Source organism: Artemia franciscana, chromosome 21 (genome assembly GCF_032884065.1).
Source record: "Artemia franciscana chromosome 21, ASM3288406v1, whole genome shotgun sequence".
NCBI lineage: Eukaryota > Metazoa > Arthropoda > Branchiopoda > Anostraca > Artemiidae > Artemia > Artemia franciscana.
The window spans coordinates 5543031-5563329 of NC_088883.1; the positions used below are offsets into that span (position 1 = coordinate 5543031).

The window sequence follows — 20299 nt, forward strand, 5'->3', positions numbered from 1 at the left end:
TCAGGTGTTTTTTTTGCGAGCAGGAAAGTGACACCAGCTTTGCTTTTCATAGTTTGTTTCCATTTTTCGCGACTTTTTTTCGCGCGGGAAGCTGCCAGACCCTTATTTATGAGAAGACAAGAAATGACTGGACTTGGAAAGCAAATCCGACCCGCTATTGAAAAGCGTTCCATGTCAGTAGTTTAATAAATTACGCCAAGAACTGAATAGCATCTTGAAAACCTTGCAAGATAACGATCGAGACTAGTTGTTAACATTTATTTATAAAATGGATTATAACAATGGAAGCGTAATCAGTTTTCTAAATAGCTTGTTTTTCACTAGGTATTTGCGATTAGTCGATATAATCTTTACTACCCTAACTTACAAGACAGCTTTACTCTCCTTGTTTAAGATATTGTCGAATATATTTTACTTCCCTATTTAAATAAAATATAAACTTTGGATCCAATCAATTTGGTTTTCAATCTGGTGTTTGTTACCAGCAAGCACACTGCGTTCTTTGTTCCACCCTTAAGGATAGGCTAGTTGAAGGGCCGCAACTTTACAGACGCGCCATGGACCTTTCTAAAGCTTTCGATAGTGTCGTCCATGGTCAAGCTTTCTTTCCCATTTTTAATAATGGTGTAAATCTTTAGTTACTTTTCTTTATCGTTTCTGGTACGACAATTCCAATCTCCGTGCTGATAAATCTAGCCTCCGTTTGTCCTTGTATTTCATGGCACGAAAGAGGAAGGGTTCACGGCACACACCCCGAGAAAGACCTTGTAGAGATGGGCCGACAGCTTCCTGGCTCAAATTCTCCAAGCTATTATGCACCATATTATGGTGCCAGCTATTAGCACCAGACAGATTGAAATACCGTCGCCAAATTCATTGTCCGCATAGAAAAGCTGTAATCCTAAGGCTTAGGGCTGTAGCCGTAAGTACAGCCACTAAGGCTCGGTGGGACTTAAGTGAAGTAAGTCATATTCTAAACGAGTATTTCTTGTATATTAGGTGAAATTGGACATAATATTTTATTAGCCTTTCAGATGTTTCATACCTTGCTTATGCGGATGATCTTGTACTGCATTAATAAAAAAGGTAAAGGATGCGGCATTACACCTTACAGTCCCTACCGGCGGTGCTGATCTCCGCTTCTTGGCCCTTCGGCCAGGAAGTGCAATGGGGGGTTGGGGGCCAAGCATCCTGTGCTTTCGCACACCCTTCCTGTTTACCTTCCCCAGATTTCTCTAGGTACCCATTTAGCACTGGGTCGACTCTAGCTAAGCTTACAGTCACGCCACTGACCCCGTCCCAAACTGAATAATTGGATACACTGGGATTCGAACCCGCGTTCTCTCAGACAAAGGATCCTGAATCTAGCGCACCAATACAATCGGCCAATGGCCGGATATTAAGCTATACCTTACAATAGAAAAACGACACCGGAAAAGAAGGCACAAGATGCGTGTTTTGTAGATACCCCAAGTTCCTTCGGGAAGTCCATTTGTAGACTGCTGAGCCAATTGAGCTCCATGGACAGCCCTAGCACGCTGAACTTTTATTCTCATGTCCTTTGGAACGAGGGCTCGAGTCATGGTGTAGCAAATTCTTTGGCTTGGGGGGGGGGTCAATGGGGTCATTCCTCAAGCTCAGCCGCTATGAGCCTAGAGAAATTACGGCTACGGTTCGTTCAGACGCATGAGAAAATCGATGAGAAAAATCGATCGGTACAAGGGGAAAAATTTTCAAACGATAGGTGCAAAATTTTTCTTAAAAGGCAGAGATAACATGCACTTGTACGCAGTGTATATTTTGCTAAATATCTTCCCATTTCGTATTAGTTTTATACAAAGCATTACTTTTGTTGGATAAAAATTTACGGTTCTGGATAAGAAAATTGACGGCTTTCCACTTTCAAAAATAGTTGCTCATTTTTGCTCGGCAACACTCGAAAAACTGCTCGGTACAACAGGGAAACTAGAAAACATTCCTAGCCCAAAAACAGAACGGTACTATGGGAAAAAGCGGTCGGTTTCAAGCATTTTTTTAAACGTCTGAACGGACTATTAAACAAATTCCCACATAATATCTGAATTTCAGACTCCATGGGAGGCAGAAAAGACCCGGTCCTACTGCAGGAAAAACAAAAAAGTCCTCTTGTGGTAGGTCTACAGAAATAAGAGCCTATCAAAGAAATACCATGTTACAGACTTCTTCTCGTTTATTGAAAATAAGAATTATAAGATCTATAAAAGATGTCATCTAGAAAGATCATTCGTGCGATAGCATCACTTGATAACATTTTTTAAAGTGTATCTTATCTTCTACTTTCTTTCCTACTTATTTGCTTTTCTCTATCTTTTACATCTTTTTCTCTTGGCAGGTATTAAAATAATAACATACAGACGTAGAGATAAAAATTAAGGAAAATAAAATATATAAATGATGCCCAGTGCTTTAAATTCGATTGTATTTATTGTGCGAACTCGTTTCAAATTTAATTCCTTAAGAAAACAAAAACGTTCAGCGATTCTTTGACCTGTCAAGTTAGAAGCTTACCTATACCTGGCGAGACTACCCTTTCATAGTGATAAGGGTTTACACACACGGAGTCACATTTGAGGTCAAAAGCATACTGGCAGTATTTCACATGCTTCAGCTCGTTCTTATGGAGATCTGGCCATCGCCATATCCGTGCGTAGATTACATGAGGGAAACCCTTACGACCAGCAACCTAAAGAAAGAAAAGATCAAGTGAGAATGAATAGATGGAACAAAAAAAACTGTATGTTCTTTGTGGCATTTACAGGCGAATTTGACCGAATAAAAACCAATTTCCATTCACCAGGTTCGAGTTTCAGTACAAACGAAAAGTCATTTCGAATGTGCCTGGTATGTCTTATGTGCCTTTAAAACACCAATAGAAACGGGACCTGGCAGAACCATGCAAGAGCGACTTCGTCTCGAAAATTCAAAATGACAAACCGACTAAAGTAGCTCTAAAAAGTAAGTGGCCCTACCGTGATAAAAAAAAAAAAAAAAAAAAAAAAAAAAAAAAAAGAAAAAAAAAAAAAAAAAGAAGGACAAGAGCTAAGAGCTCATATGGAACTTGTGACGAGGTCGGAAGAGCCACAAGAGCTCCAAGAGGGCAAAAGGATGATTCTTAATGCCGGTCGGGATTTAAAATAAGAGCTCTGAGACAAAAGGTCCTTCTAAATATCATTAAGATCTAAATATCATCACCCGTTCCTAATTTAAAAATACCTCACTTTTTCTAATTTTTCCGAATTAAACCCCCCCCCCCCAACTCCTCCAAAGAGAGCGGATCCGTTCCAATTATGTCAATCACGTATTTAAAGCTTGTGCTTATTCTTCCCATCAAGTTTCACTCCGATCTCTCCACTCTAAGCGTTCTCCAAGATTTCCGGTGTCCAAGATTTCTATTTTCCCCTCCAACCCCGTATGTCCTCGGATCCGATTCGAATTTAAATTGAGCATCTGAAACATAAGATCTTTCTGTATATCAAGTTTCATTTAGATCCGATATCCCATTCGTAAGACAAAGATACCTCAATTCTCACGTTTTCCAAGATTTCCGGTTTCCCCCTCAAACTCCCCCCGTCACCGGATCTGGTCGGGATTTAAAATGTGAGCCCTGAAGCACAAGATCCTTCTAAATATCAAATTTCAATAAGATCTGTTTACCCATTCGTAATTTACATATACCTCATTTTTTCTAATTTTTCTCAATTACCCCCCCCCCCAACTCCCCAAAGAGAGAAGATACAATCCAGTTTTGTAAATCACGTATCTTGGACTCGTGTTTATTCTTCCCGCCAAGTTTCATCCTGATCTTTCCACTCTCAGTCTTTTTCAAGATTTCCAATCCCCCCCCCCCAATGACACTGGATCCAGTCGAGATTTAAAACAAGAGACCTGAGTTACGAGGTCTATCTTAATATGAAATTTTATTGAGATCCGATCACTCCTTCGTAAGTTAAAAATACCTCATTTTTCTAATCTTTCAGAATTGACCCTCCCCCCAACTCCCCAAAAGAGAGCAGATCCGTTCCGGTTATGTCAATCACGTTCTAAGACTTGTGTTTATCTTTCCCACCAAGTCTCGTCACGATCCCTCCACTCTAAGCGTTTTCCAAAACTTTAGGTTTCCCCCTCCAACTTCCCCCCCCCCCCAATGTCACCGGATCCGGTCGGGATTTAAAATAAGAGCTTTGAGACACGATATCCTTCTAAATATAAAAATTTCATTAAGATCTGATCACCGTTCGTAAGTTAAAATACCGCATTTTTTCTAATTTTTTCCAAATTAACCGCCCCTCCCACTCCCACTCCCAATACAACATTTATTTTATGTAAACATACAATATTTATATTGTATATAAAAACAAGAAAAGGTAAAAAACGTTTGACATGTTTTCCTTTGTTTTTCCTTAATATTTATCCAAAAACCAACGAAATAACCAAACATTTGCACGTTGCCACCCCACGCCCCAATTAAAAACGCCAACGTCATTTGCGTTCTACAGGCTGACCATCCCTCAAGGCCTTAATTTTGACAAAAAAAGAGATTTCCTAAAAATGACGTCGTATTCATATGCATTTTAAAGAGCAAATAAGATACATGATAATATTACAATGAAAATAGGCATTGTATAGAAAGTGTTTTATAAAGAAAATTTTTTCAGTAGCCTAAAAAAAGCCTAGAGGACGACCCGAAAAAAATAAACCAAGTAAATGGCCTTTTGAGCTTCATTCAGGTGAATAGATGTGAAATTTTCAATAGGAAATAAATACCACGAGGGGGGGCCTTGGGATTTTAGAAATGCCTAAGTTGAGCATGGTTTAAAACCGGTTGGGAGCCACTGGTATTAACAGATGACGTACAGTAAGTTGGACAAAAAACAAGTAGCCCTCCCTCAAGTTTGTGGAGCTTACGATTAAAGAAAAACCCTAAGGAATGCAAGAGTCGTGAGTCTGGGGAACTTAAGGTTAAACAAATTCCCACATATTTCAGGTGAGGCGCATAATTTAGATGTCAGGTGAGGCGCATAATTCAGATGTCAGGTGAGGCGCAAAATGCCTGTTGGAGTACAAGTAAGCTAGAAGTCATCCCATGAGAAACAAACAGAATACATTGAACCTCCGTATCACTTATGTGTATTTCTCTAATATTTATAGAGCTAGTTTATAACTAGATATATAACTAGTTTCAGTTTGATTTTATATTTTAGTTTTGGTTTTGTTATAAAGCACAAACTCAGTATGTAACTCGCTTATAAGGGACAAAAACTCTTACTGAAATTTCTAATGTTGTGACTTTTTTTGTGTTAGTAACGGTGTAATAAATAATGGTTAAGTTAGACATTGATGCTCTTTGTTCTTTAAAATTTCCTGTTTGTGGAGAATGAATAAAACCTAGCTGTCTGTCTTAAATTACAAACACCAAAATTACCATGATCACCAAAATTACCATAAATGAGTGTGTTAGTCATCCCTCGAGTCCTCCCAAAAGGCGAGTGAAACTCTATGAAGAGCTCTCAAGCGTGGTATATAGGACAAAGTCCTATAAGGGCTGTTCTTTCCCACTCATGGTATCAAAAAGGTCGGAACTGGATTAAGCTGAAATTAGGCCTTGGCACATTAACAGCAACTTCCAATCTCCCATGTTGGCTAAACTAGTTCTTTGAGAAAGTATTTTCATCATTTTTCGTAAATTTGGTTGTAAATTCGGGTTTTCGTAGATTTGGTCGTAAATTCAGTTTTTCGTAAATTTGGGCGTAAGACGGACCTGTGATCGACACAGAAAATTTAAACTTTCACGGTATAAATGCAAAAACAAAAGCCTGGGGAAAATTTTCAACTTCTCTTTTGTATCTTTTGCCCTCAAAAGAGTAGCTTCTTCCAAACTCGGAAAAAAAGAAGTTTTCAGAAATAAATGTTCGGTTTGACTTGGGCTTAAGAAAGGGTTTTTAGCTGCCCATCTTATTTTGTTGGCCTTAAAACAGTGACATACCGTCAATTCCAAAATGAAAGCAAACAGGCTAATAAGACTGGTGTACTGAAACTAGATTATTGAGTTCCAGGCTGTAGAGCAATGAAATGCATAAACTCGACTCAAAACAGAAAAAACAACAACGTTTTTTCGAGCGTAATTGTCAAACTCGTCATCAAGATCCCAACTGTCAGTGAGACGGTATTTCCCGAATATGGATTTAGCAGTGGAATGACGACTTTATGACCCAGTTTACCATCTGATAATCCGATTCGTCAGTGAAAAGGCCCTCTATTCATGAGATACCCAAGAAATGTGTTATACCTGGGATAGCAGCACCTAACCAAGACACAGGATACCCAACACATGAGTTTTTAGTAACACTTGCGTTACACAACATTTAATTAAATGTATTAGGCTCTAATATAGCAGTTGTGGCAAACCAACACATGACAAAGCCTCATGAATTTTTAGTTTTAAAATAGAGAGGCAAAATTTTACGGTATGAAAACGGAAATTCACTTTTCTAACACCTGCGCTAAAGTATTTTTTTAAAAGCTTATTATTCTAATTAAACGGCCCTTGTGTTTAGGAGTCATTCTTAAATAATTGGAACAAAAAGTCAAACTTTAGCGTATAGAGTGAGGTACTGAGGAGGGAGCAACCCCCTCATATACATAATAATTTCTGTTCGTTTAAAGTTTTAATGTTGCTTCTTAATTTCAGTTGAATAAACTAATAATTTTTTATTTAATTACAGCATAGAACAAACGCAAGCCTGCAGATGAGAGAGTACAGATTTTTTAATAGCTGTCATTTAACTGTGTTGTCATTTAATAATATTTGACCCAAAGGTTACATGATCTATTTTTCGCTAAGAAAAAGGACAGTACTCTTATACTTCCACTGGGATTAAGCCTTCATCCAATTTTCTACAAACACTACTACGACATGATTACCCCTTGGGAAAAAATAAGGAAATAAATAAAACCAAGGAAATTTTTTCTCGTCAATGTTTTGCCCTATTCGACATAAATTTGGCACTTTCTATTTTATATGAAAAAGAGAAACTTTCTCTTTTTATATAGAAAGCCACAATATTCTTTAATTTTCCACTTGGAACAAGCGCTCTTTCCCCATCTTAGGAGCATTCGTTGGACACAATCACCTCAAGAAAAAGAAAAACACACATCAGTGACTATCCTTCGCAGAAAAACACTAAATTTTGTCTTTTGTGAATGTGAAAACAGGCCGATCCCTTCACTATGACCTCGATAAGCAGTTAAGTTATAAATAGCCTGCCAAATATATATTTCAAAAAACTTAAACTAGGCTAAATTTGTAGTAAAAATAATATGTCTTGACAGTGTTGATTATGGCAATAGAAGAGCCTAATACATACTTGGAGCCTCCCATCTAGCGTCCGTTGGATGGTCACACATTTGCTTGGGTGTGCACCATTCGTCGTAATGGCTGTTATTAGGCTGTCCAGCTCATCTCGTTTTTCCTAGAAAAAAAGAAGATTAGCAAACTGTAAATAATAAAACAGATTGGGTGCACTAGTTGGAGGGAAGTTCTAGTTTCCCCTAAAATTTCTTTTCCACACCCCCCCCCCAGATTCTGAAGAAGACGTTTTGTATTTTCACTTAACTACACCTTTTTGGTTCAAGGTTCTTTTATTATAACCAATATATACAAAATATTAGGTAACTCAAGGCTGAGAGTATAGCTCGAATGCAATTGAGCTACCTTTAAGCAACACTAAATATGCACAAAAATTAAAAATAAATAGTTCTCTTAACCAATTTTGGCAGAAATAAATAAAAAACAAATCCCGTGCCGTACGATACCATTTCCATCCTCCGCGCACCATTTTGAGACACAATTAAATTTACAACTTAAAACCAAGTGAGTCATAAGACATCTGGAGGCCTCATGGGCGAACCCCGGAGACCAACCCAATACTTAAAAAATAATAAACATCCTTAAAAAAAAACAAAAAAAAAACATTGGCACTTTAATTACAACAAATAGGTAAAATTATCAGTTGCACCCCTCCCCCTATTTTCGTAAATTAAAAGCCCTTTGAAAACTAACGATTAGGAGAACTATGACTCCTTATCAACTTAAAACAAGAATTCCAACAAATGCATTACATAAGAATTGCAACAAACTGTCAAATGAACTGTTCCAAAGCCAAATTGATAAAAGCCTAAAACAATCAAAGGAGAAAAGTAAAAACAAGAAAAATTACCAATTTATTAATTGTTGCAGGCTAACTACTACTGCACACCAAGTGTTGTAGTCAAAGACAAAGAGCTAGTGTTCTTATTGGAGTGAGGGTGGTCAAGGCAACTTAAACCAAGTGGAAGTCAAACCCAAAGGGAATTCCCCCCCACATCTCTAATATAAAAGCCTGAAAAACTACTTAGTGAAGAATATAAAATCTCAGAGCCTAAAGCCTTTGACTACCATACAAAAGACAACACTTTTATCCTATACGTATAGGTGAAAGTATTCATAGACAGAAATTTTCTTTTTAGATATTTCTCTCTCATTTACTGACATGAATGGTACAACAGAAAATTGACAAATGAACAAAAATCACAGGTATAATAAATGATTAGCTATCGTATTATTTAAAATGGGATGACACATTACTATTGGGGTCCTAGGATGATTTTAGCATGATTTATCCAATCAGGGTTTTGGGTAGATACTTGATTGAAATATACCCAACATCAATCTAATCGTACCAGTTTCTTATTTTAAGTCCATTTATAAAACTAAGAGTTTTTGAGGCGTCTTGAAAACTGTTAAATGTACCATCGTATAAGCACAATTACTAATATAGCAATCATTCAATACAAAGTTCATTTATGTTTTTCTACCACAGAGCGACAGGCCTTTGTGAGCAGAGCCTCAATTAAGTAATGTGTGTTGGGCCAAAATAAAACTAGACCTACGTTGCCTGGGCAACGTGAAGTGTTGCGGCAACCTTTGTCCGGCTTCGCCGATAAAAGTGTTGCGAGAGCAACACTTTGGTTTTGTTTCTTCGCTATCGGTTAAATTCTGAAGTTGTCAAAACTATCAAAGCATTCAAAACGGCATATTCAAAGCAGAACACAATCAGTAATCACATGATCAAGTTCTTCAGCGTTGAAAAAACAACAGCAAAAGAATATCGGAAGAAGGGACTAAATTGAGTTTGCAGCCAGTTGAACTTTATCCTTTTCAATCGTAGACTAGTTGGTATTATCTAGTTGGATATACGATTATAATCGTATAATCTAGTTGGTATTATAAAGCTATTTGTGACTTTTCAGGATCAAATACCATAGATGTGCACCAATTTGCACAAATTTTTAGCCTCTGATGAACCTCCTCTAGCAACCGATTCTTACTTACAAGTCCCTCTCCCGTGATATACATCCAAGTTCACCGGAAACAAATAATGGGTACACCAACTAGCAAAAGTTGCAAACCCCTTGTCGCTGAAGTCATTGTAGCCTAACAGCCGATTATTACTTACAACTCCCCTACATGTCTTACAATCGGGAACCAAGTTGTTCTTACCATCAATTACACCAGAAACAGATAATAGGTACACCAATCAGCAAAAGTTGCAAACCCCTCATTGCCAAAGATGATTATAAGCTAATAATCGACTGTTGCTTGGAAGTCCCCTACATATCTCACAATTGGTATCGGCCTATTTTTGGTTCAAGTGTGTACCTTACCACTGAAGTTGTCAACCCCTTGAAACGTTCAAACTGGTGTATGTCATGAAGGAATTTTTGTAGCAAAAAATGGATGACATCACTTTGATCAGCTCATCAAGATCTATCGATTGTCATTGAAAAAAAAATTCTATCTGTCTTAGTTCAAAAGTTGACTTTTTTGCCGGAGGCCAACTTTCTAACACCACCACTTAGAAAGGAGCAAAGGATAAGCTCTAATTTCTTTAGCAATGAGAGAACTTTTAAAGTTTAAGAGGTATATCTCATACCATTTCTCTATTGCAATCCCAAGTAGAAAAAAAAAGAATGGTAAAGTCAGCTGAAATCATGAACAGAAATGGCTAGAAACAATAGATGGCAGCACTTTCGGACCCGTGGGAAAATCGCACTTTTTTGTTTCTGTAAATTTTTCTATTTATCACTCAAAGAAGATATATTGGCTGTGGGGCCGGGGAACTACCGCATATATTTAACACTTATAGATTTTAGTCCATCTTCAATTTGAAACTGGTGCCTGCCTGCTTGCCTGCTAGAACGGAGCTTTCCACTCGAAAGCAGAAACATGGTTTGATGAAACGAAAGCTTGGCTGCACAACTTCAGATACTCCTCTCTGACATAGGCTATATAACTCCACTTCACTTCGCACACCATAGGCTCTGGCTCGAGGACAAGCAAAAACCATCCTTTTTGGCCCCAGGCAAGAGTTCTACGGAGCTTTCCAAAATGTAATGTCATATTCATCAATCCGGCCTGAGGTCCACACTTTCCGTAAAAACCGCACAGGTTAGACCCTTACCAGTTTCCAGGAATAAGCTGAGATCGGCGGCATAGGAAAAAAAAAAACAAAAAAAAACGGGACAAAACCAAAGTGTTGCTCTCGCAACACAATAAAGCCTAAATAATAATAAAGATAATAATTATTATTATCTATAATAGAGCCTATATAGTAAAAAAGATAATAATATAATAATAATATCTTACTTCAGTACTTAGAAATGAAATACTAAGATCTTACTACTGTTACTATACTAAAAACTTACTGCAGCACCAAGTCATCCAAAGCCAACACAACTAAAAACACTACTCCTCCAACTCCTTCCCTCTTTACCCTCTACAAAGAAATTTCAATTTCGTTTAAAACGCTCCTTATCTCAGTTACTGACTTCAGTAACAAATTGTTTTGGTTAGACAGCATAAGTTTTTAGCAGATGCATTAGCTAAAAAGCTTATAGACCTCACATAACTTCAACTGAATAGGCTTAGCTTACCTTTAACTTTTTAACCAGACTTTCAATAGCTCTTTTTGAAAAAGGCTCTGATTCTCCACCTTGCCTGTGACACAGTAAACTATGCACAATACTCAAACATGCATCGGCTGATGTGGGGGAAGCTGAACTTGTCATGTTAGTTTTGACGTCCTAAAATTGGCATAGTTGAAAAGTTATTACATTATACTAATACTAAGACATAATAACTAGTATCTACCAGTTGATTTGCTAATTCGTTCAATTAATTTATTTTAGCTTTTGTGTCTCTGAAAATAATGAACTACGAATGATAAGGAGCTTAATCCAGACGTCGTTATGCATGATCCATACGAAAATAAGTAATGGCTTTATTTTTATTTCTTTCTTATTTTTCATTTTTGATGCCCCAAAAAACAATTAATAGGTATATCAAACAGTTTGTGGCAACCAATTGCTTATTTTTCAATTTATTCTGGTACTTATTTATTTATTATTACTAATTTGTTGTTGTTTTCTTTTGGAAGAGGGGGTCTTTTTCTCCGGTCTTCACTTTCCTCTTGTTGTCCAATTGCTTATTTAAAAAAAAACGTATTTTTTCGGTTTGGGTGTCTGCTGTGGCATGGTGAATTATTGATACTATGTCTTTTTTTCTCTTTCTTCTTTCTTTGATTTATTATCCATCTATTTCTTTATTTATTACTTTAGTTGTTTTATCTGTGCAAAACGAGCTCGTCTCTCTGCCAGATATTCGTGTATTTAGTATGTTATCTATAACTGAAAAATAAATGAATCTGAACATGAAACAAACTGTAAGTTAGGAGCAACTACAGCTATCAGTAATAAAAACTTTGGAGAATGAAGTTCTGACAGTCAAATGATTTTCACAACCCCAATAAACCTTGTCTCCCCTACTTAGCCTCCTCGGCAGTCCCAACATACTCGCCAATCCATGATGTTACCAAGGGATTCCAAAAGAGTTTTATCCAGTTCACTATGGATTACCTAAATAATTCTTGATTCTTCTTCTGAAAAAAATAGGGCTCCTAAGTCCCTTTTCTTAGTTGATGGTATACTCTCACAATAATTACAGTCACATTTTATATTGTTATTTTCTTGTTTTAGCTCCTTCATGATACCTTTTTAGCCTCAGATTTTTTGTTTCAAGTTTTGGGTTTTTTTTTTTTTTTTTTTTTTTTTTTTTTTTTTTTTTTTTTTTTTTTTTTTTTTTTTTTTTTTTTGCATGCCCTTTTCCTAGTAACCAAAATTTCCTATTGGTTCAGTTATCCTTAATTATTTTTTTTTACCAACATCATGCTTATGAATCTAACTGTTTTGATTTAGTATTACTAAAATGAGTTGTTTTTTTAGCTTGTAATAGTTGTTCATGATTATAATTATTTATCTATACAGCTTATCATTACATTTTTAATAAGGAATTGTGGTGTAAAATTCATCATTTATGCTTTTCTGCTCATCATTTTTAGGTAAATAAAGCTCAGATACTCTTACTCCCACAAGGTTTGGAGTTTTCAATTCAATCATATATATTTAAATAACAAGAGCTAAGAGCTCATATGGCACTTGTAACGAGGCGAGATGAGCTAAGAGCCAAGAGATCATATGGTATGAGCTCTAACACAATTCTATGAATCAATAGATTGATTTAAAAACGAAAATAAGAGGCTTAATGCCGGTCAGAATTTAAAACAAGAGCTCTGAGTCACGATGTACTTCTAAATATCAAAATTCATTAAGATCCGATCACCCACTCGTAAGTTATAAATACCTAATTTTTTGTAATTTTTCCTCTCCCTTTAGCCCCCCAGATGGTCGAATCTGGGAAAACGACTTCATCAAGTCAAATTGTGCGGCTCCCTGACACGCCTACCAATTTTTATCGTCCTAGCACGTCCAGAAGCACCAAACTCGCCAAATCACTGAACCCCCCCCCCCAACTCCCACAAAGAGAGTGAATCCAGTACGATTCTGTCAATCACGTATCAAGGACATATGTTTATTCTATCCACCAAGCTTCATCCCGATTCCTCCACTCCAAGTGTTTTTCCAAGATTTCCCCCTCCAACTTCCCCCAATATCAAAAGATCTGGTCGGGATTTGAAATAAAAACTCTGAGACATGAATTCCTTCTAAAAATCAAATTTCATTAAGATCCGATCATCTATACGTGAGATACAAATACCCCAATTTTCACGTTTTCCAAGAATTCCGGTTTCCCCCTTTAACTCCCCCCAATGTCACAGGATCTGGTCAGAATTTGAAATTAGAACTTTAAAGCGCAAGATCCTTCTAAATATCAAATTTCATTAAGATCTGGTCACCCTTTCGTAAGTTACAAATACCTCAATTTTCAAAATTACCCCCCCCCCCCCCCCAATTCCACCAAAGAGAGCAGATCCGGTCCAATTATGTCAGTCACGTATCTTAGACAGGTTTCTATTCTTCCCTTCCAGTTTCATCCTGATCTCACCGCTTTAAGTATTTTCTAAGATTTCCGGTCCCCCCCAACTGCACCCCCCCCCCAATTACGCTTGATCCGGTTGAGATTTAAAATAAGAGATTTGAGTTACGAGGTCCTTCTAAATATGAAGTTTCATGAAGATCCGATCACTCCTTCGTAATTTAAATACGTCATTTTTTCTTATTTTTCAGGATTACCCCCCCCCCCAAATAGAGCGGATCCATTCCAATTATGTAAATCACGTATGTAAGACTTCTCCTTATTTTTCCCACCAAGTTTCATCCCCATCCCTCCAATCTAAGCGTTTTCCATTATTTTAGGTTCCCCGGCCCCAAACTTCCCCCAATGTCACCAGATCCGGTCAGTATTTAAAATAAGAGCTTTGAGACACAATATCCTTCTAAATATCAAATTTTATTGAGATCCGATCACCCGTTCGTAAGTTAAAAAACCTCATTTTTTTAATTATTCAGAATTAACCCCTCCCCCAACTACCCCAAAGAGAGCGGATCCCTTCCGGTTATGTCAATCATGTATCTAGGACTTGTGCTTATTTTTCCCACCAAGTTTCATCCCGATCCCTCCACTCTAAGTGTTTTCCAAGTTTTAGGTTTCCCCCTAAAACTAAAACCCCTATCATTCCAAACATCAAATTTCATTAAGATCCCATCGCCTGCTCATAAGATAAAAAGACTTCATTTTTTCTATTTTTTCCGAATTAACCGGCCCCCCACTCCCCCCCCAGATGGTCGAATCGGGAAAACGACTATTTTTAATTTAATCTGGTCCGGTCCCTGATACGCTTGCCAAATTCATCGTCCTAGCTTACCTGGAAGTGCCTAAAGTAGCAAAACCGGGACCGACAGACAGACCGACAGACCGACAGAATTGGCGATTGCTATATGTCACTTGGTTAATACCAAGTGCCATAAAAACACATAATTACATGTACATAATCTGCCAGGAAAGCACAAAAGTGCTTGACTAGGGCAGAAACTTAACTAAAGAATAATTAAACAATCAACAAACAGAAACAACGAATCGACTGGATTTATTTTAAAAAAAAAAACAGAAAAAAGGGGGGTGACGAAGACAAAGAAAAGAAAAAAAGAAAAGAAAAGAAAAAGGCCGAAAAGAGGAGGACCGCACGATATACAAATCCAAACAGTATTTCTGCAATGGCCCTTCACTGCTCGCTTGAAGGTAATAAGGTTATTTGAGTTCCGTATTTCCAAAAGGATTAAATTCCAAATAGCTGGTGCAAAAAATCAAATTAAAAAAGAAGATCTTTGTTGACGGTGTCTCGTGGGCAATGTCACATGAATTTCGCGTTTCATAAGTATGCAAATCTTGATTTAAAGTAAATAAATTTTCAAATGATGATGGAAGGAGGTTGTTAAAATATTTAAAACAAAAAGTTGCGATCTGAAAATCCCTACAGGGATTCCCTACAGGGATTCCTGTTGTGTCCCTAGTCTTTGACACAACAAATATTTAGTAAGTTTAAAATGAGGTTAATGTTATCTGAATGCTGAAGAGGTGATATAATTTCAATGGCCTTATTTTGGATGATCTGGATTCTCTTATAACATGAAATGAAGTTGCTTGCCTATAAAGAGCATCCATAAGACAAATTTGCCAATGTTTTTTTTTTTTGTCCACCCTCCTTACTTACTTTTGTATCTGCCAAAAATCGGTTGTCTTTACTTTGAGTAAATCAGAAACCCAATTTAAATTATTTAGACAATTTCATGATTCTGAGAAGAATTTTTAGCATTTTTGGTACAGTACCTTCAAAGTACAACACTCCTAAAATATGATTTTTTGCATATACAAGATAAGAAGCGGGCTGATAAGAGATACAAGTGGGCTGTGAAAGATAAGAAATGAAATGAACATGCATCTTTAGATTATCCAGCTCAATGTCCTTTTAGTATTTATTAGCAAAAGTAACTTTTATCTGAGCTCCATTCTTATGGTCAATTGAAAAAAAAGCTTAAGAATACAAAACTAAATGAACATAAACATTTATTGAGACTGTCACCAACCCCTTCTGAAAAAGTCAACATAAATGTTTATTTCAGTATCCTCGTCTTAGTAGTACTCACTATACATGTTGTAGTTTCAGTGATAGTAGTAGTTATTGTAGCAGTAGAAACAGTGGCAGTTGTAGTAACAGTAACGTACAAATATTGCCTTTTTGGTCAATTGATCATTTCCCTTACCATTTCATGAATTTCCAAATTAATACACTCATTTATTCCTAAGCTACGCCCTTATGACAACCCATATACACATAATATGTTTTGATTTGATTCAATACTCCCCTCAACATTTCCTGAAAGACTCACCTTAATGCCCTTCGAATTTAGGGAAGTATAAGTAAAAAATGCATACCTTTTCTCAACAACATATATTATATGTAAACAAACAGATTACATAACTTGCAGCCTTTGTCCTGAGGCCTTGGGGGGGGGTTACACCCCTAAATGCATAATTACTGAACCTTTCAACAATGCTGAAAAAAATAGATGTATCAAATTTTCTTGGATTTCTGTTCAGTGAAATGATGGGTTTGTGGGTGGGGGGCTGGTTGCTCTCAAATCACTTTTGACCCTTGATAGGGGGAATATAACTTCCAATTTCAGATCTAATAAGCCTCTTCTGAAGTTTATATGACCACCCATTCCATAAAACCTTATATGCCCCCAGTTCATAACTTACAGCCCTTGCCCCAGGGCTTGGGGGGCTGTATCTACCCTGGAGGCATTGTTGTATGTTCTTTGGACTATTTTGAACAAAATGGCTATCTCACAATTTCAATCAAATGTTTTTGGTGACGAGAGGCGGTTGGGGGAGGGATCGGTTGCCTTCTATCACTTTCTACTCTTAAAAGGGTATTAGAACTTAGAACTTTCAGCCAAAGTAGCCTCTTCAAAAGTTTATACAGCCATTCCTTCCATAAAAACTTTAAATGCCCCGGGGCCTAACTTAGAGCCCTCGCCCTCAGGCTCTGATGGCTTGTATCAAACCCAAAAGCCATATTATGTGAACTTTGGACCATTTTGAATAAAATACCTATCTCAAAATTTCTAGTGGATCATTTCAGGAAAACACAACGTGTGTGGGGAGGGGGTAGCTGCCCTCTGGTCACTGACTCTTAAAAAGGGCACTAGAACTTCTGATTACTGATCCGATGAAACTTATATAAGACCCAATAAAGTACATACGACCACCTTTCTATAAAAACCTCGTATGCCCCTAAAACATAGCTTAAAATCCTTGCCCTGAGGGCTGTGGGGGTTTGTCATCCTCAAAGAAACAATTCCCGTACCCTTTAACTGAACTCAACAAATTACTTTCTCAAAATTTTGATTGGATGTGTTTGGGAAAACTGGGTCGTCCCCTTCGCAATCTCTCGCTCTTTACGCTAAAGTTTAACTCTTTGCCACAATTCTCCTTTTTAAAACAATTAAAAGCTTTAGCGTAAAGAGCAAAAGATTGCGAAGGGGACAACCCATTTCATATACGGAGTAATTTCTGTTCATTTTAACTTTTAATGCAGCTCCATACTTTCAGTTAAAAAAAACTTGTTTGTTTATTTAATAACTGTTAAAAAAATGGCACTATAACTTCCTATTTCAAATCAAACGAGCCCAATTTGAAGTTTATATAACCGGCTGTTGTATAAGAATCTCACATGCCCAGGAGCACAACTTAGAACCCTTGCCCCAGGGCTCTGGGGGTTTTGTCACTCCTGGAGGCATTGTTATAGTTCATTGGACTATTGTGAACAAAATAGCTATCTCACATTTCAATCAAATGCGTTTGGAGAAAAAGGATGTCAGGGAGGGGTGGGATTAGTTATCCTCTGTCAATTTTGACTCTCAAAAGGGAACTAAAACTTACAATTTTCAACCAACTGAGTCTCGTCCAAAGTTTACACAGCCATCCCTCACATAAGAACCAATAAATGCCCCCAGGGTATAACTTACAACCCTTGCCCCTGGATTCTGGGGATTTGGTTCAACCCCAAAAGTCCTCGAATAGTCTCTGGACTTTTCTGAAGACAACGGCTATTTCAAAATTTTGGGAAAATACGATATGTAGGGAGGGGGAAGCTGCCCTCTCATCAATATGACTTTTAAAAAGGTCGCTAGAACTTCTGATTGCCAATCCAATGTGCTATCTCCGAAGTCTATACGCCCACCCATTTTTCTAGAACCTTATGTGCCTAAAGGGCACAACTTACAACCCTTAACCTGAGGGCTGTGGGGGCCGGGGGCTGTTTACCCTCCAATCACTTACGAATGTTGAAAAGAGCACTTGACCTCTCAATGTCTAATCGAACGACCCACTTTCGAAGTTTTTCCGACAACTCCTTCTAAACAAAGTGCCCTGGTCTAACCAAGTAAATAGTGTAGTGTGGCAACAGTGTTCTTTACTTAGGCAGCGCAATAACACAGCGCCATTGTGCTGCCTAGGATTTAAATTTTGTCTTAATTTTAGCTTTGCTGAGGGCAGCTATTGGAATTTAGCTGAAAGATTTAATTAGTTCTTTTCGACAATTGACTATTCTAAAGTTTCCTCGTTGCTTTCTTCTCTTTGAACCTCTAATTATCTGTATCATCTCACCAAATTTTTCGATGGGCACATACCTCTTTATAAACAGATCTGTCCCTTGAAGAAAACCCTATTGTAGTCAAAGACGGATCATTTTCCTGGGACGTAGATGAGAAATCGGTGGTGAAGAACATCAGTTTTGAGGCAGAGGAAGGAAGTCCCGTTGATGTTGTTGGAATGGTTGGATCTGGTAAATCCTCTCTCATATCTGCCATTCCTGGGGAAATGGACAAAATTACCAGAAAAGTAAACACCAAGGTATGAACTAAAAAATCTTAAGGCTTCCCGGTAACTTTGGGTAAAAAAAAAAGGTAAAGGATACGGCATTAGACTTTACAGTCCGTATCGGCGGTGCTGATCTCCGTTTCTTGGCCCTTCAGCCAGGAAGTACAATGGGGGGTTGAGGGCCAGCCATCCTGTGCTTTCGCACACCCTTCCTGTTTACCTTCCCCAGATTTCTCCAGGTACCCATTTAGAGCTGGGTCGACTCTGACTAAGCTTACAGAGTCACGCCACTGACCCCCATCCCAAACTGAAGAATTGGGTACACTGGGATTCGAACCCGCGTCCTCTCAGACAAGGGATCCCGAATCCAGCGCATCAACCCATTCGGCCAGGGTAAGTTTGGGTGGTTTATTATGAAAGGCAGGGGATGATTCTAATGAAAATGACTACATATACCCCTGCTTTGTGGATATCTATTTTCAATCAAGTCTTATTTGCATAACCAGTCATTCTGACTTTCTTGAATTTGATTTCCTTGCAATCTAATATAATCTTATTATCTAATTTCCTTATGATGTGATCAAAGAGTACAAGTATAGTTGATATATATTATCTGAAGATAGTTATCAGAAGATTATATGTTTTAAAACGTCACAAATTATAGTTTGTCTTGTTTGGGCCCAAGAAAAAGAAGTTTTAGATATTGGACAGTCATTATTTTCTTTAAGCATAATACTTACATACTCAAATAATTTGGGTTATAATACTTGAGTTATAATAATAAACATACGGAAGTTTCACTCAAGAATAACACAGTAAAGATTTAAGGGTACAGACTATAAAGGATGCAACTTATAAAATAGAATATTTGTGTATTTTGAGGGGGTGCAGAGCTAATCAAGAAAAATGTGTATCACTACAAAGTGAAAGAGTGATGGAGAAGGTGCCTGATAAGGATGGAGAGATAGAACAGAGATAAATACTTTTGAGAAAATGGAGAATTGACGGCTTGCGTGTGTTTCTATTTTTTAAGAAAAGGACAAAAGCGAAAAGACTGTTATCTAACGAAATATATATATAATTAGAGCTTATCTAATATTTATTTTGTTTCTGAGTATCATTGACATAATTTGCAGTATTTATATTATCAGACCCAAATAATATTGTGGATGCACAACAAACTTACCTTTTTCTATCACTTTTTAACATTTCGAGAATTTAAAAGAGCATATCGTCGGTTGGGTATCAAAAGGACGTATCTCCATAATTGAAGATTTTTAGAAGAGCAAACTAAAAACCTCACATCTTTTTAATTTCCCTTCTGATAACCGTAAAACAAAGACGAATTGATACGAACTGACTTCACATACCAATCCCTTTCTGTTTCACAATTATTTGAAGGAAAATAAAAAAGTTGTGAAGTGTTTTCTTTTTATGCTCTTCTGAAAATTTATATCTATGGAGATATGTCCTTTTGATACCCGACAGACGATATTACCAATGATAATTGTGGTCATAGATCAGGTTTGACATTCACTATTTAAAAAAAAAAATGCGAGTACTGGTTGTGTAATGTTCCCGGTCTGTTATTACTGGAGCTTTTTCAAGTACATCCACCAATGTCATAAATGTCCCTTTCAATAACCCCCCCCCCTTTTATTATTTACTATGTTTAAGTTTTGACAAACTTTCAACTTCAAAGGTTTTACAGATTAGACGAACTTTAGCGTATTGACTCAATAGCTAAACATTTTTGCTATTGATTTTGAATTGTAGCATTGACGAATTGTCGAGAAACAGAAATGATTGCTTAACAAATTTAAATTGTAGATTCGAAAAAAAGCTTCTTTATGTATGTACAACGTCTAGGGTGCCCTCGTTTTATTTTTTTTTTCTAAACAAAGCTTGCTATTTTTTCTCATTTTAATCATTCTGTTTTGGTTATTAGACAGTTTTGGTTCTCTCTCCCCCTCATCATTTCCA

General features: G+C 37.1%; 1 protein-coding gene across 6 annotated transcripts in view; it reads right to left on the reverse strand.

The window, feature by feature from the left end:
- LOC136040849 (mothers against decapentaplegic homolog 4-like) overlaps positions 1–20299 on the reverse strand; it is a 90640-nt gene that overhangs the window by 42884 nt on the left and 27457 nt on the right. For 4 of the 6 annotated variants that reach the window (XM_065725218.1, XM_065725219.1, XM_065725215.1 and 1 more), the window contains 4 exons: positions 18127–18308; positions 11011–11160; positions 7404–7508; positions 2548–2722 (listed from right to left, as the gene is read on the reverse strand). In XM_065725218.1, the coding sequence (XP_065581290.1) occupies positions 2548–2722; positions 7404–7508; positions 11011–11160; positions 18127–18306 (610 nt within the window). In that variant the 5' untranslated portion in view covers positions 18307–18308. The remainder of the gene's footprint in view (positions 1–2547; positions 2723–7403; positions 7509–11010; positions 11161–18126; positions 18309–20299) is intronic. The other 2 variants (XM_065725217.1, XM_065725221.1) reach the window with 2 other exon arrangements.